This window comes from Drosophila mauritiana, chromosome 2R (genome assembly GCF_004382145.1).
Source record: "Drosophila mauritiana strain mau12 chromosome 2R, ASM438214v1, whole genome shotgun sequence".
Taxonomy (NCBI): domain Eukaryota; kingdom Metazoa; phylum Arthropoda; class Insecta; order Diptera; family Drosophilidae; genus Drosophila; species Drosophila mauritiana.
In genome coordinates this window covers 16,179,352-16,192,177 of record NC_046668.1, presented here as the reverse complement: position 1 = coordinate 16,192,177, position 12,826 = coordinate 16,179,352, and the positions used below count along the sequence as shown (strand labels likewise).

Genomic DNA, 12,826 nt, shown 5'->3' with positions numbered 1-12,826 from the left:
CAAAATATTTAAATAAAGCCAATTAACTATTTTAATGCCTTTTGGAATGATAAAAAGTGAAACTTTTTTCTTCTGCGGCCCGAGTTTTATGAATATCGTTAATTCTCGGAAATAAAGTGAACGAAAAGCCGAGAAAAACAAAAAACATCTTCATATATGGATGCGAACAAAAAAAAATTGTTTTGCATTCATAAAATATTTTTTAATGGTTCCTTGATGTTGTAATTGTGGTTCTCGGTAAGGAAAACCCGTGACTAACAGCCCTCGAAAAGTGCTCACTTTTGTTGGAAATTTACTAGATGCTGGAACTTAATTTCAGTTCAAGTCTTAATAAGAGCAATAAACCTTCAAGGTTGTTTTCGAATTATTTGCTTGATGCTAAAACTTCCGTTGAGAGAGCATTCAGTTATTGATAGACGAAACCTATTAAATTGAAGACATTGTATCAATTAGTTATTAGGTATTCGAATTTATTCGGATTGTTTTTCCTTTGAAAGTCCCATCTGCCTGTCTAATTTATCAATCTGTTTGTTGGATCATTGTCTGTACAATTAACTTGTTACATCATGTAGGCTTTCCATTAATAATTGAATTATTATTAATAACGCTTTCCGGTTTTTAGCGCTTTGCATTACGTTTCTGATTCTTTGAATCTTAATCGCTTGTATTTTGATAAAGGAAAATGGGAAATATCTATTGATTTTTGTTATTAAAGATATTTATTTTATTGGGAGTTCAGGAACAATTTTTGTTTGTTGACTCACTCCAAATATCGTATGATTCATTTTGGGAAATTAAGGAAATTCTCCGAACTAAATGAGAAATCGGAAATTATTTAGAGAAACTGTATACATTGTTTGGCTTTTCGATTCGATCCTAAAAGGGGAAATCCGCCGAATGCTCTAAACAACTGATAAGATTTGGATTTGGGGCAATTAGAAAGGCAACCGATGAGGCAATTGGATGTGGCGATATATCTCTACCTATTTATATAGAGCAATGATAGAGAGAGAGAGTTGTTTCGCTAATCCACGATCTAAATGCCAGAGTCTAATGATTACACTTTCCGGTGCCTGGGGAGCAGCAATAAATAAATTGCCAAGAGTACAAAATTGATATGTTTTCCGATTCTCGATCATAAATTAAGCTGGCGAAACCTTAGACTTTAAACTATGGCGACTGTGTGTATGTAAATTAATAAGACAAATATTAAGAATAATTAACTGTCAATGCAACAAATGCACAATAAATTAGAGTGCATGCAAATTGTGCACCGACTCAGGCAATTTAATATTTATATGCGTATTTTTTTGCTGTTTTGTTTTTCGCTGGCAAGCAAATTAATGCCCAATAAAAACGGAGACGGCAATTAAGCCGCGCTGGGTTCTGCTCAATGAATTTTATAAGCCGCACTCTTGCCCACCCACCCTCTAATATTCGATTCTTGGCCTTAACAAATGCGCGCCAAACAAAAGACTTAGGCAGCGAACTTGTTCGCAGCGTGGGTGTTGAAAGGCAACGCGTTGCGCCCACACAATGTTGTTGTTGCTGCAACTGCTCTGTGCTGCTGCTGTGAAGTTGTTGTTGCTGCTGCCGTGCTGTTTTTGTTGCTGTGCTGCTGCTGCGCGTGCGCTGTTGTTGTTTGATTCATGGTTTAGATTTGACTCGCAGGTGGATTGGCGTTATTGATATGCCACAGAATATTGCACTACTGCCCACATTCCAGGCAAAAAGGTACTCGGTATTCGATATCGGTATCACTCACACTCACTGTCTATTTTGTTGTTGTTGTATTTCGTTTTGGATCCCCTCCGATCGATCGGTTTTCGGTTACAATCTACGTGGTGTTACGGATCGCGGCGAGGAAAATAGCGAACGGCTATTACGGAATCGGATTCGAAAGCGATACGATCCTACTCCGACAGCGTGATACGACTGACTAAAGGCCGCCGATCGCTGCCAGGTATGACAGCCGCTGCGACGTCGCCAGTCGGCGATCCGCAGTTGTTGCGTCGGCCAGTTGGAACACAGATACACACGCACACACGCGCACATGCGCACACCTCGGCCGTCTCTCATATCAGTTCAAAATGGTTGGAATCCGCGCCTGTCGCAATATTCTCAACGGGAGCGACAAGGAGGGGCCGGACAGGGCGTTGCAGCTGCGGCGGCATAGCAATATTAAAAAATAGCTGCACTTGCTGCATAACGTCGGACTTCCTTAACTCGAACTGTCCATAACTAAGACGGCTTATTCATAGGAGTGGGTTCTTCGAATCTCACTCTCATGACTAAATCATATTATATATGTATATACATATTTATATATGTTTCTAGCTAGTAAAAGTTAAAAAAAATAATAGTATGCTTATGATCCTATTCCAAGATATTTAACAATGCGTTTAAAACGATATCGTTAACTCTAACGTAGTTTGGAAAATAGTTTCTTATACTTTGATAATTCGAAAGAGAGTTTATTTTAAAAAGAACCAAATGGTATTTTTCTAAATTCAATAGAATACCGTTAAGAACTTTTCAAGCTAAATTTTTGCTTAGTTTTGTAATAAATTGAATTTAAATGGTTTTGCCATACAGAAGTTCGACTGTAGTTGCACTTGCCGCACTTATTGTGCCAAATCGCAGCCAGGTCGAAGGAAAAGGAAGGCGAACCGCCGGAAGTGCACACTTATCGCTACCGATTGTCGCCCAGAGTTCGCTACTGCAATTTCCCATTTAATTATGGTTGTTCCTTTTTTCTTTGCGTGTGTGTTCGACGGGAGTGTAATAAAGTGCCTTCCAACCAGTCCGCTTGCAACTTGCAACTCGAACTCGCGCAAAGGAAGTGGTTCGATGTGTGACTGCGATGGGGCTATGTATCGCGACCTGTGCGCGAGCGAGAGCACCATACAAATCACGTACGCACACATACGATCGTATAACAGCGTGCGAGCGTATAACAGTTCACCGTGCATTGGCAGCAGCAAAGGCTCATTGTTGTTGTTGCTCGCGTACATAGTTGTTGTTGCTGTTGTTGTTCTTGTTGTTGCTGCCGCTGTTTCAATAGAACCGAACGAGCAAACGACGACGACGACGGCACGACAACAAAAACGACGCTGATTCGTATTGGCTGCAGCCACTAATACTCATTGCTCACTCACACCAGCAATTGACAGACCAATTGCAAGTCTGTTAGACAACAGCAGCGGCAGCAACAACTACATCGCCCAGCAGCAGCAACATCAGCTAGCAACAACAACAGATACTACAAATATAGATCGTTAATTGATGTAGCACACAGGATGCGCCGCTGATTGGGGTTGTCCACTCCGCTGATGATGATTGTGAATGGGCAGTGGGAATGGGAATGGGAATGGGTATGGGTATGGCTATGGGAATGGGTCTCGGAATGGCATTCGGAATGAGATCGCATGGACTGCCGATCTAAGCCAAAGCTTATCCGCAAATACAAATTTATATTGCATACAGCATGCAATGTACACGGAGAGAAAAGATACTATGAGTTATATCAAGAATGTATACTAATTGTCATATGTCACTTGGACCTCCACTTTTCTTAATCGTGGCTGATAAATAATATAGAAATTAATCGGTTTGCTTATTGCACCGAAAAAAAGAGATAATAAAACATCTTTTCTTTTTATATGTTGTATACCAAACTGGGAAAAAATATATGTTTATAAGATTCGCTTTCAATTGTAGGAATCAATTCAAAATCCTTTCAATGCTTAAAATAAGAAATCTATAAAATGATAAAAAGTATGTATATTCTTGCTTAAAAACACTGCAAGAATTTGGTAATGTATTATTAAGTTTTTTTCCTGTGTAGAAGTGCTTGCTTCTAAATTGAAATTTGCGTGCGTGTCCATTAACTTTTTGTATTCATAAGAGAGCTTCCAGCTGAGAGGACTCAGCATTCGAAAAACTATCTTTCATTGCCGTTTTGCTTTTCCTCATTAATAGTTCTTAAGGATGCATTGTTTTTAATATGTTTTGTTGGCCTACCTTCTGCGTTATGACCGATCCGGGTCCATTTGCTGTTGCTGCACCGGCAATGTTGCCATTCTTGGGATCCTTGCGCAAGTCTTCGGGCTCTCGTTTGATGCTAATTAGTTGCTGCTGCTGCTGTTGCGCCGCAGAGGAGACAATGGAGCCCGTGCTCCCCACGCCAGCGGCACTAACAATGTCGCCGGGATGTTGCTGCTGCTGCTGCTGGTGTTGCTGCTGCTGCTGCTGTTGCTGTTGCTGCTGCTGCTGCTGCTGGTGATGCGAGATCGTTGTCGTGGAGACAACGCCGGTTGTGCTGACCGTCGCCGATGACGAGGGGTGTGAGCCGAGCAGAAAGCCTTGAATCTCATTTTGCGATAGGCCAGAGACATCGATAGGTGTGGTCTGGCCATTGAGCTTTCCACTGCTGTTCAAAAATTCAGATGCAGAGAGACAGAGAGAGAGGGAGAGATGGAGAGAGAGAGGGAGATCAATATATGGCATTAGTTGGTGTTTAATAGGTGCAATTATTACTTTAACCAGCGTATGCAAAGTAACTCACGCAAACCAGAATTTATAAAAATAGTTTAAAGACTGGTGTCTTTATAGAGCCAGCATCTACACAATATAGAGTAACTTTTTAAAGAGTTCACATACAACAATAATCCAATTTAAGGTAATAGCCCCTTATAACAGATAAACTATCTAGTAAGAAAGATATATCCCAAGTGCCTGGCATATTCCGACACCCCCACAAATGGAATAACTCCATTAGGCTGCTTATCAATCAAACCCGCGCTCGCCAATCACCTGGGCAATCATGCAATCAAGCCGCAAACAGCGAGGCAAGGCTAATTTCATTCACCGGAGCCGGAGACACCTGTGCGCTGCTCACAAAACCTGGATGCCCGCCCAAATGGGAGCAATCGGGGCAACAACCAGCCACCATAAACCAGAATCCAGCCTGCAGCAAGTGCAAAAAAAAAAGGAAAAGAAAAAAAGCACAAAAATACACACGAGCGGGAAGAAAAACAAAAAACAAAAAATAAGAAAAAGAAAAAACCAGACAGAAAAACCTGGCACAACCACCAGCAACATCGGCATCAAAATCAACAACTGCTTTTGGCCAGCATCCAGCTCGAGTTGGCAACGAATACAATCGGCCAAGGGGGGTGGGTGGCAAGGGGGGTTAGTTAGCGGCATCCCCCATGACTTACTTGCCCCTTCGATTCGATCTCTTATCGCTTTATCGCCGACAACTCTAGGAAGAGTCGTAAATTAGCTGCGATGATGCCTGTCGCGGTCTGTGATAATCGAATATGGATAACTTTTGGCATTCTTACAGCCAACCGAGGGGGCTAAATCCAAAAAAAGAAAAAATAAAACCAAAAGGGGGAGGGAAGATGGCCTTAGAGGGAGACGGCACTCCTCGCAACAAGGTCAAGCAAACAAGCAAACAAAACAAAACACAACAAACCAAACTAAACCAAAAGTCCTGGCAGCTGGAAAACCGGATTCGATTGTGGAATTATTTCCACCAAGTTTTCAGGCACAATTAAAGCTCTTTTGAGGGAAACCCCGCCCTTTGACCAGCGAAAAAAGGCCAACCGACACATTTTTGTGTCAATTGTGCAGCAAAGTGGGGAGATTTGCGAATGAGCGCCTTTTCAGGTAAACAATATTCAATAACATATTCATAAGGATTCCTGAATAAGATGGCGGTTGGTTTGCCGTGCAAAGATACATAGGTATAGTACGTTTTCAAGCTTATCCTGTAAGATATTTTGGCTATTTCAAAGATTTCCAACATATTTGGTTTTGAAAAGTCTTTTTTTGAAGTACCAAACTAATTTTTGGACCAACTTTAAAATGTTCCTAAATTCATTCACAGATGGAAGGGACCAGAACTGATCTGATTTGACCGGCTACTTTCTTATAAATATCTGGATTCTGGTTCTGGAACTGGTTACTCGTTGATTGATTATTCTGCTTTGTTTTGATCATTTCATTCTTGACTCCTGTTCTAGAATTTATTTACTAAATAGCTGATAGTTAAGTATATGTATTTAACATTTATCACCTACATTATGGGTTCCTTTGCTTTGATTTTCTTAAATTCTATTACGCTCCTTCAGATCTATATCTAAATAATAATATATTTGCCAATTTAGCTCCATTCGATGTGCCCAATTGAGCAATCTGCGTAATAGTGTTTATACGAATCCATCAGATATGCCCGATTTTCAGCAGGCTTTTCGACAATTTGTCTTAATTTGTGCATAGATATTGATTGCATATATGCAAATTCCGAGCGTTACTGAAATTGCGCCACACCTTGGCTCACACAGATACGAATTCTGCTGGGAGTGTGTATCTGTGTGTTCTTCCGTTAGCAGCTGTTGCAAGATATTTCAGCGCTGTCTGCTCATTTCCATTCGGTTCTTTTGCTCTTTTTTTTTTACCAGTATCATTTCGAGGTTTCATTTGGGTTTTTTTCCTTTTTTTTTTGGCATTGCTCAAGTTGACAACGCTGCCTGCGATTGCGATCGCTTGCCCCATTTTGTGGCACTTGTCTCCCTCGTGCCCGGTGTCCCGGTTTTTCACCCGAAGTTGTTTTCTGGCTTCTCAGACTGAAAGCGTACATATAAAAAGAGACAAACAGCAAAACGGACATCGACATGGACACAAAAAACAAAAAAAAAAATAAGAAATGTTTTTGTTTTTATGTTCTGCAGAACATTTTCGCTATTAAAAATGACACTCGGATTGCCCGCGTTATAACATTTTTCCCTCTTTTCTTTTTTTTTTTCGTAATGCGATATGTGAGCGATGTTATTCCGCTTTTTAGGGTCAGGCCGTGTAAATCACGTAGCGGATATGGGGAAGCGAACTGAGTCGCACATTTATTAGATAGCCAAAGTGCTGCCCATATCTCGTCCGCCGTCTTTCGGCCTTTAATTGTGTTTCTAAGCCAAGTGCCGAGACGCGCGACCTTTTCCAGGCCCCCGGCCGAACTACGGTTACGGTTTCATCACGGCTCCATAAAACGAATCCGAGGCACAGAACTCACCAGCGATCCATGTGGGCTTGGGTTTGGGTTTTGGGCTTGGACTCGGGTTTCATAACCCCAGCTGAGGCAACGTGCCGCGCTTTTTTTGCGCATTTCCACGAAGTTCATAAACGCTGCACTTAAAAAGCAACAGCATTTTCGCCAGAAAACGAATATTTTTCTAAACGCATAGTGTTGGGAAATATTGTAAAAATACAGATTTTAAAACCTTAATTACAAATGATAGTGATAATGATGGAAATTCTCTCAAAACTCAAATTTCTTAACGTTCTTATCAAATAAAATTATGTTTTTACTTAATTACTTAATGTAGTGCAACATTGTGTAAAAGTAAAATTCAATATTGACTTTGCTCAGTTAAAATATCTAAACTATCTACAGGCAAAAACCAGTTTTTATGCCAAATTAAATTATAACATTTTAAAAGAGCGCCCATGTTTTATTGATGAATGAATACGGTTTTGGCAAATGGTATTATCTCATCAAAATAAAATCAAATAGAGCAAACCGAGATTGATTTCGAAAACGAAACAGGATTTGCTCGAATCCAAGCTGGAGACTTACCTCCAGGGCAGATCGGCACCGGGAGAACCATTGTTCGCCCTTTCGCCTTCGCTGCGATAGTAGCTATAGATGGGATAAGGACTATTTTGGGAGGCAGTCGGATGCAGTTGCTCCTGATCCTCGTTCAGCTGGATCTCCGCGGCAACGGCCTGCATCAAACCCGCAGCCGTGAGTTGGTGACCATGGTGATCCTGCTGGTGGCTCAGGGGCAAACCCAATCCCTGATCCTTGACCTGATCACCTGGGCTGTAGTAGTGATGGAGTAGCTGCTGGTGGTGCTGCTGCTGCTGGGTATCGCTTTCCACGTGCCCCGCGTGCAGTGAGTCCAAGTTGAAGCCTCGCCTGTATTGCGAGGGGGGTTTTTAAAATTCAAACTGGGCGTGGCAGAAAATGAGATGCTCGCCGACAACGCCCATGTGCGTGCATTTAGTTTTTGGCAATCCAGCATCATTAGCATTTCCATTTCTATTTATTTACTATTTACATAATCAATTTCGGGCCAGGTGCGTCCGATAATATCGATCGGTGTGTGTGTTTATGCTTTTGTGTGTGCGTCTCAGTTACGGATTTGTAAGTTTTGCGGCAACTTTTTACTGCTTTCGGCATCGGAATTGATTCGTTTAGCGCTATTAGCGCCATCAAATAAAAGACAGAAAGAAATACAAAAAAAACAAAGAGCAGGGGCCGAAAAAAAGCGTCAATTTTTAGTTAACACTTTGCCCCGCCCCTGGACGCCGGTGGACCCCCCTTCACAGCCGCCCCTGTACTCTGCAAGTGGTCCGCAGCAGTTATTCACTAATTATTTATTTCCCATGAAGCTTTTTTTTCACACCCGGTACTGGCAGAATGCACGGGGTATACTCGGCTTTTGCACGTTTATGCAATAGGAAAAGGAAGTGGTTACGACTTTAATGGATTTATAAATACTATTAAATCCAAATCTCATTAAAAACATGACTTACATTAGGAAATTTAAGCAAGACATTTTATCAGGCGCAAACTGAAGTTTCAAACCATTACACTTCGTTTGCCAAAAGTATGCTAACAAAATTGATGGGCAATACCCATCAATACAACAGTTAAGAAATTGGAAAGATGAATTCATATTGAGAAAAATCAAAAATTTTAAGTTTATAATTTGATAATCACAATAGAATAAAGATTACTTCCATTATGTTACCCTCTAATTCTCAAGGTACTACCCATTCGAATCCTTCGATTTCATAACATTTTCCTCAATTTTTTTTAGCTAAGTGCATGGATTGCGAACCCGTGATTAGGCCAACACCTCGGCCACTCGTCCGCCTCTTTGGCAACTCCCGTCGAGCGGTCCAATTGTGCAACAAGTAGCGAGCAGTTTGGCGAAAACAAAAACACAACAAACGCCGAGGAGCACAACCCTAAATGGCAACCCTGTGGCGCATTTGCTGCCACCTGAATTCGCGAGGAATCGCGAGGAATCGAATGGAACAGGAGGCAGGACTGCTGTGGTCTCGTTGGCAATCTCGGAATCGCGAAATCACGATTGGAGGGTCTCGGGCCTCGAATCGGGGCTTCCAGCGCGGCCTGGGAAGTGCTGGCCCAAGGCAAGGTGATCGCCGGGTACTTTCGGGGCCGCCGACCGGTTCGCAGGATCCGCGGCAGCTGCCCAAGCCTATGCATGCATATATCCCTAATCCCAGGACGCGGAGGTAAGCGTAACGGTTAAGGAAATCATTATTGATATTAGCTGAGGTTCGGCGAGAAGACAACGCAGCTTGCTCGGACACCGTCCGAGGAAGATAAAGGACGACGAGCCAGCGATCAAAGTTCTCCCGAGAGGGCGAAACAAAGGAGCTGATTTGCATAATGCTTTCAGCCAACAGACGCTGAAAAGGATTCGTTCGGGATTCACATGCAAGTAGTGAGTCCAACGACTTTCCTATCCTTTTCCTTTTCCCTTTCCTTGGGCCCATTTGTCACGGCCGAGTGGATGCGCGTTGCGCCTTTATATTGTCATTGTTTCTCAACGTTGGACATCGCACCTCCGGCCCATTGAGACCGCTGTCCGTGTCCGGCGGAGATGAACCACCCCTTTGCGTGGCTCGGGTCCGAGGGTCCTGCGATGTAATTTGCATAAAAGCGGACATGGGCTTAGGTAAATCGCCCCGAATGGGCCTAAAGTTTTCAACCCCTTCGCATGGAAGCTGCAGATTGATCGCGATTGTGTCTGGGCGCAAACAATAATAACAGATATAGAAACGAGGTCCATTAATTCGTGTCCCTTCGCCGCATCCTTGTGCCATCTGTTCGCCTTTCTGACCGACCGACCGACCGACCGATCGGCGAGTGTGGGAAACCTCTCAAGATTCTGATTGGGAAATGGAAACCGCGCTAGAGCGCGGAAAATTATCCAACTCTTAAGGCATTATTTTCCTTGCTGGCTTTGTTGGTTTCTTTCTCAGTGCTTATTTTTTTTCTTTTCATTTCTTTTATTTCCACCCATTTTACATCTTTCTTTTTTGGTCTGTGTCATTTACATGATCATATTTTATGCAAATGGCCCCGGGATCTGCGGGGCATATGCTCGTACAAATACGATGGCCAGCAGCGCTGTCGGGCGTGGGCAATAAATTTCTCATTCGTATCGCATTAATTACTACAATATTATCAGCAGATACAGCCGAAAGCCCGAGCTGCACAGACACCGAGATACAAAGATACATCTCGCTGCCATATTGGAAACGCGGTAGATACGCGAGAGGTTCAGATACAGATACTCTCGGCGAATGCAGGGTATGTGCCTAGAGCGAAAGCTTCGCTTCGAGCTTATAAAAAGTTACACAATCCGTAGGAGCAACGCACACACTCATCAGATCCTTCAAGTTGAATATACAAATGTATCTTTTAGTGCCAGCACATGGACTTTGTCGACGATGTTAGTCCTTTAATTTCATTTCATTTCTACCGTGGCTCGGACATCCAGTCCGTATATGATAGGGCATAATTCGTAGTGCTCGTGGCTTCCTGCATGGTGGACTTTAATAAAAACCGAACTCTACGATCCCAGGGATCATTCACTGATCAAGCTCTCCAGCTGATGATAACACTTCACCATTTTTCCATGCACTTCATCGCGTTACCGAACCGAAAGATGCAAAGATACGTAGGGGCTTTAAGTTTAAGCGGATTACGCGCGTTCTTTCACTGATTTCAAAAGAACAACAACATTAAGTACATATAAACAAATATTGTCATATGTAAGTATGCTCAGGCATATATATGTGTATGTACATATATATATATATAAATATGTATGTATATATATAAACTTGATGCTGTTGTCGACCTTGTGGCTTTTCGATATCAACTGAAAACCACTTTGAGCGTTCGATAAACTTGTAGCGCCAATTCAGAGTTTTGGAGTGGAGCGAGAGACTAAAATAACAACAAATTTAACAGCAACAAAATGACAACAAAATAAGAACAACAACAACTCAAACGGCAACAACAACATAACAAAAACAAGAACAACAGGCGACAGTCGAAAGCGTACGAGACGCTGAATTGTGTTAACATGTTTCTTTCTTGTCTCCTCAACGTTGTCCCCCATCTACCTCTCTCGCTCTCCCTCGCACCATCTGTATGGCGCTCTCTTTCCTTCTCGCTGTCGCCATCTCTCTCTTGCAGTCGCTGTTGCTGTTGTTGTTTGTGCTGCTGCAGGTAGACTGCGCAGGTGAACAGGTTTGTTTTTGTATCAAAATGTCCAAACGCTGTTGCACCTTTTAATATTAATAATAATAAAATGAGAAGCAAGAAACAAAAAGACACTAACAACAACTGAGAAATCAAACTTGATTAGCTCAACGACTTGCGAATGCTCTTTGATTGACTCTAGATGAATATTTGTAACATGTATTGCTTCAGTTAAGCATTAGTTTCATTAATTTGTTAAATAAATCAACATATTAATCAATATATATATCTTATATGAAATGTTCTTACAAATTACATATAAATTATCAAGAACTTTAAACAAAAATGTTGTATAACCAATGTTAAATTTATTATTGATAAGATATTCGACTTTTTTGATATATCCCGAGTATCAGTTAGGGTATTAAAGTGCTCCATTTGCAAGCGCATGCGTGACAGTGACTTGGGGCTTGTGTCGCCGCCCCTCCTCTTCGCTCCCCTCCCCGCCTGACACCCCCCCCCCCCCCCCTTCCTTACTCAACAAAACCCCCTCGATTTCAGATGCTGTGAAATGGCGACAACAGTAAAAATATTGAAATATTGTCAATCAAGGGGTTAACATGGGGAGCAGGAGAGATTGGGCGAGGGGCGGCTCGTGAATTGAGCGTCAGTGACAGTCGCGTTCTATCTGCAAGATAAGAGACACTAAAAGTGTCGCTATGCCGCCGAAACGCACTGTATGGCAAATAAAATGAAAACTTAAAATAAACCAAAGGAGTAGCGAAAAAAATGTTAAATCAAAAGGGGAAAAAACCAAAAAAAGAAAAAAAAACGAGATAAAATATGTTTTACAGCTCAGAAACTTAATATGATCGGGTAAAGTGAAAGTAAGCAGAGCTATATAAGATATATAGGGGTGTGGGTATACATATATATGTATATGTATGTATGTGTATATCCAGGTGAGAGTGTGTGAGTGCGTGTGACATGCGCATTGACCGCGAACACTGCGATCAGAAGGCTAAAACCCGAAGGTTATCCTTGTGTATGGAAATTTCACAAACTGCATTCATTTCGCACACTTTGTGGGGTTTCCGCATTTCAATAAGGAAAAAGTCCCAGCACTGAGCTACAAAACTAAGGTGGAATGAGCTTAAGGAAAATGCGAATTAGTTAGTTCCATTCACACAAGATCTACATACATAAATGGGTTGGGGGGATCTTTTGCGGTATGCAAATGTCAAAGTTTAAATTCGGAACGAAACGATTTCGTCATTAATTATTATTAATTTATTTCACGGCCATCAAATATTATTGCACTTTAAGCTTCGCTTGAATACAAATTCGATTTCCAATTTACGTAGGAGATTCTATTTTTATAACTTTATTAAATGTCAAAGGGTAATTTGTATGAGAAAGGAAATGCAAATGGCGTCTTATCAATTTAGAGATATTTTATGGAATAGACATCTGCTGTTTGTTCAACATTAAATATAAAAAATATAAAGATGC

General features: G+C 41.6%; 1 protein-coding gene across 11 annotated transcripts in view; it reads right to left on the bottom strand.

The window, feature by feature from the left end:
* LOC117138668 (protein grainyhead) overlaps positions 1–12,826 on the bottom strand; it is a 39,159-nt gene that overhangs the window by 16,069 nt on the left and 10,264 nt on the right. For 4 of the 11 annotated variants that reach the window (XM_033300908.1, XM_033300910.1, XM_033300911.1 and 1 more), the window contains exon 3: positions 4,024–4,429. In XM_033300908.1, coding sequence (XP_033156799.1) covers positions 4,024–4,429 — 406 coding nt within the window. Of the gene's footprint in view, positions 1–1,765; positions 1,947–4,023; positions 4,433–7,639; positions 7,982–10,586; positions 10,821–12,826 lie in introns of those variants that run through there. The other 7 variants (XM_033300906.1, XM_033300909.1, XM_033300912.1 and 4 more) reach the window with 6 other exon arrangements.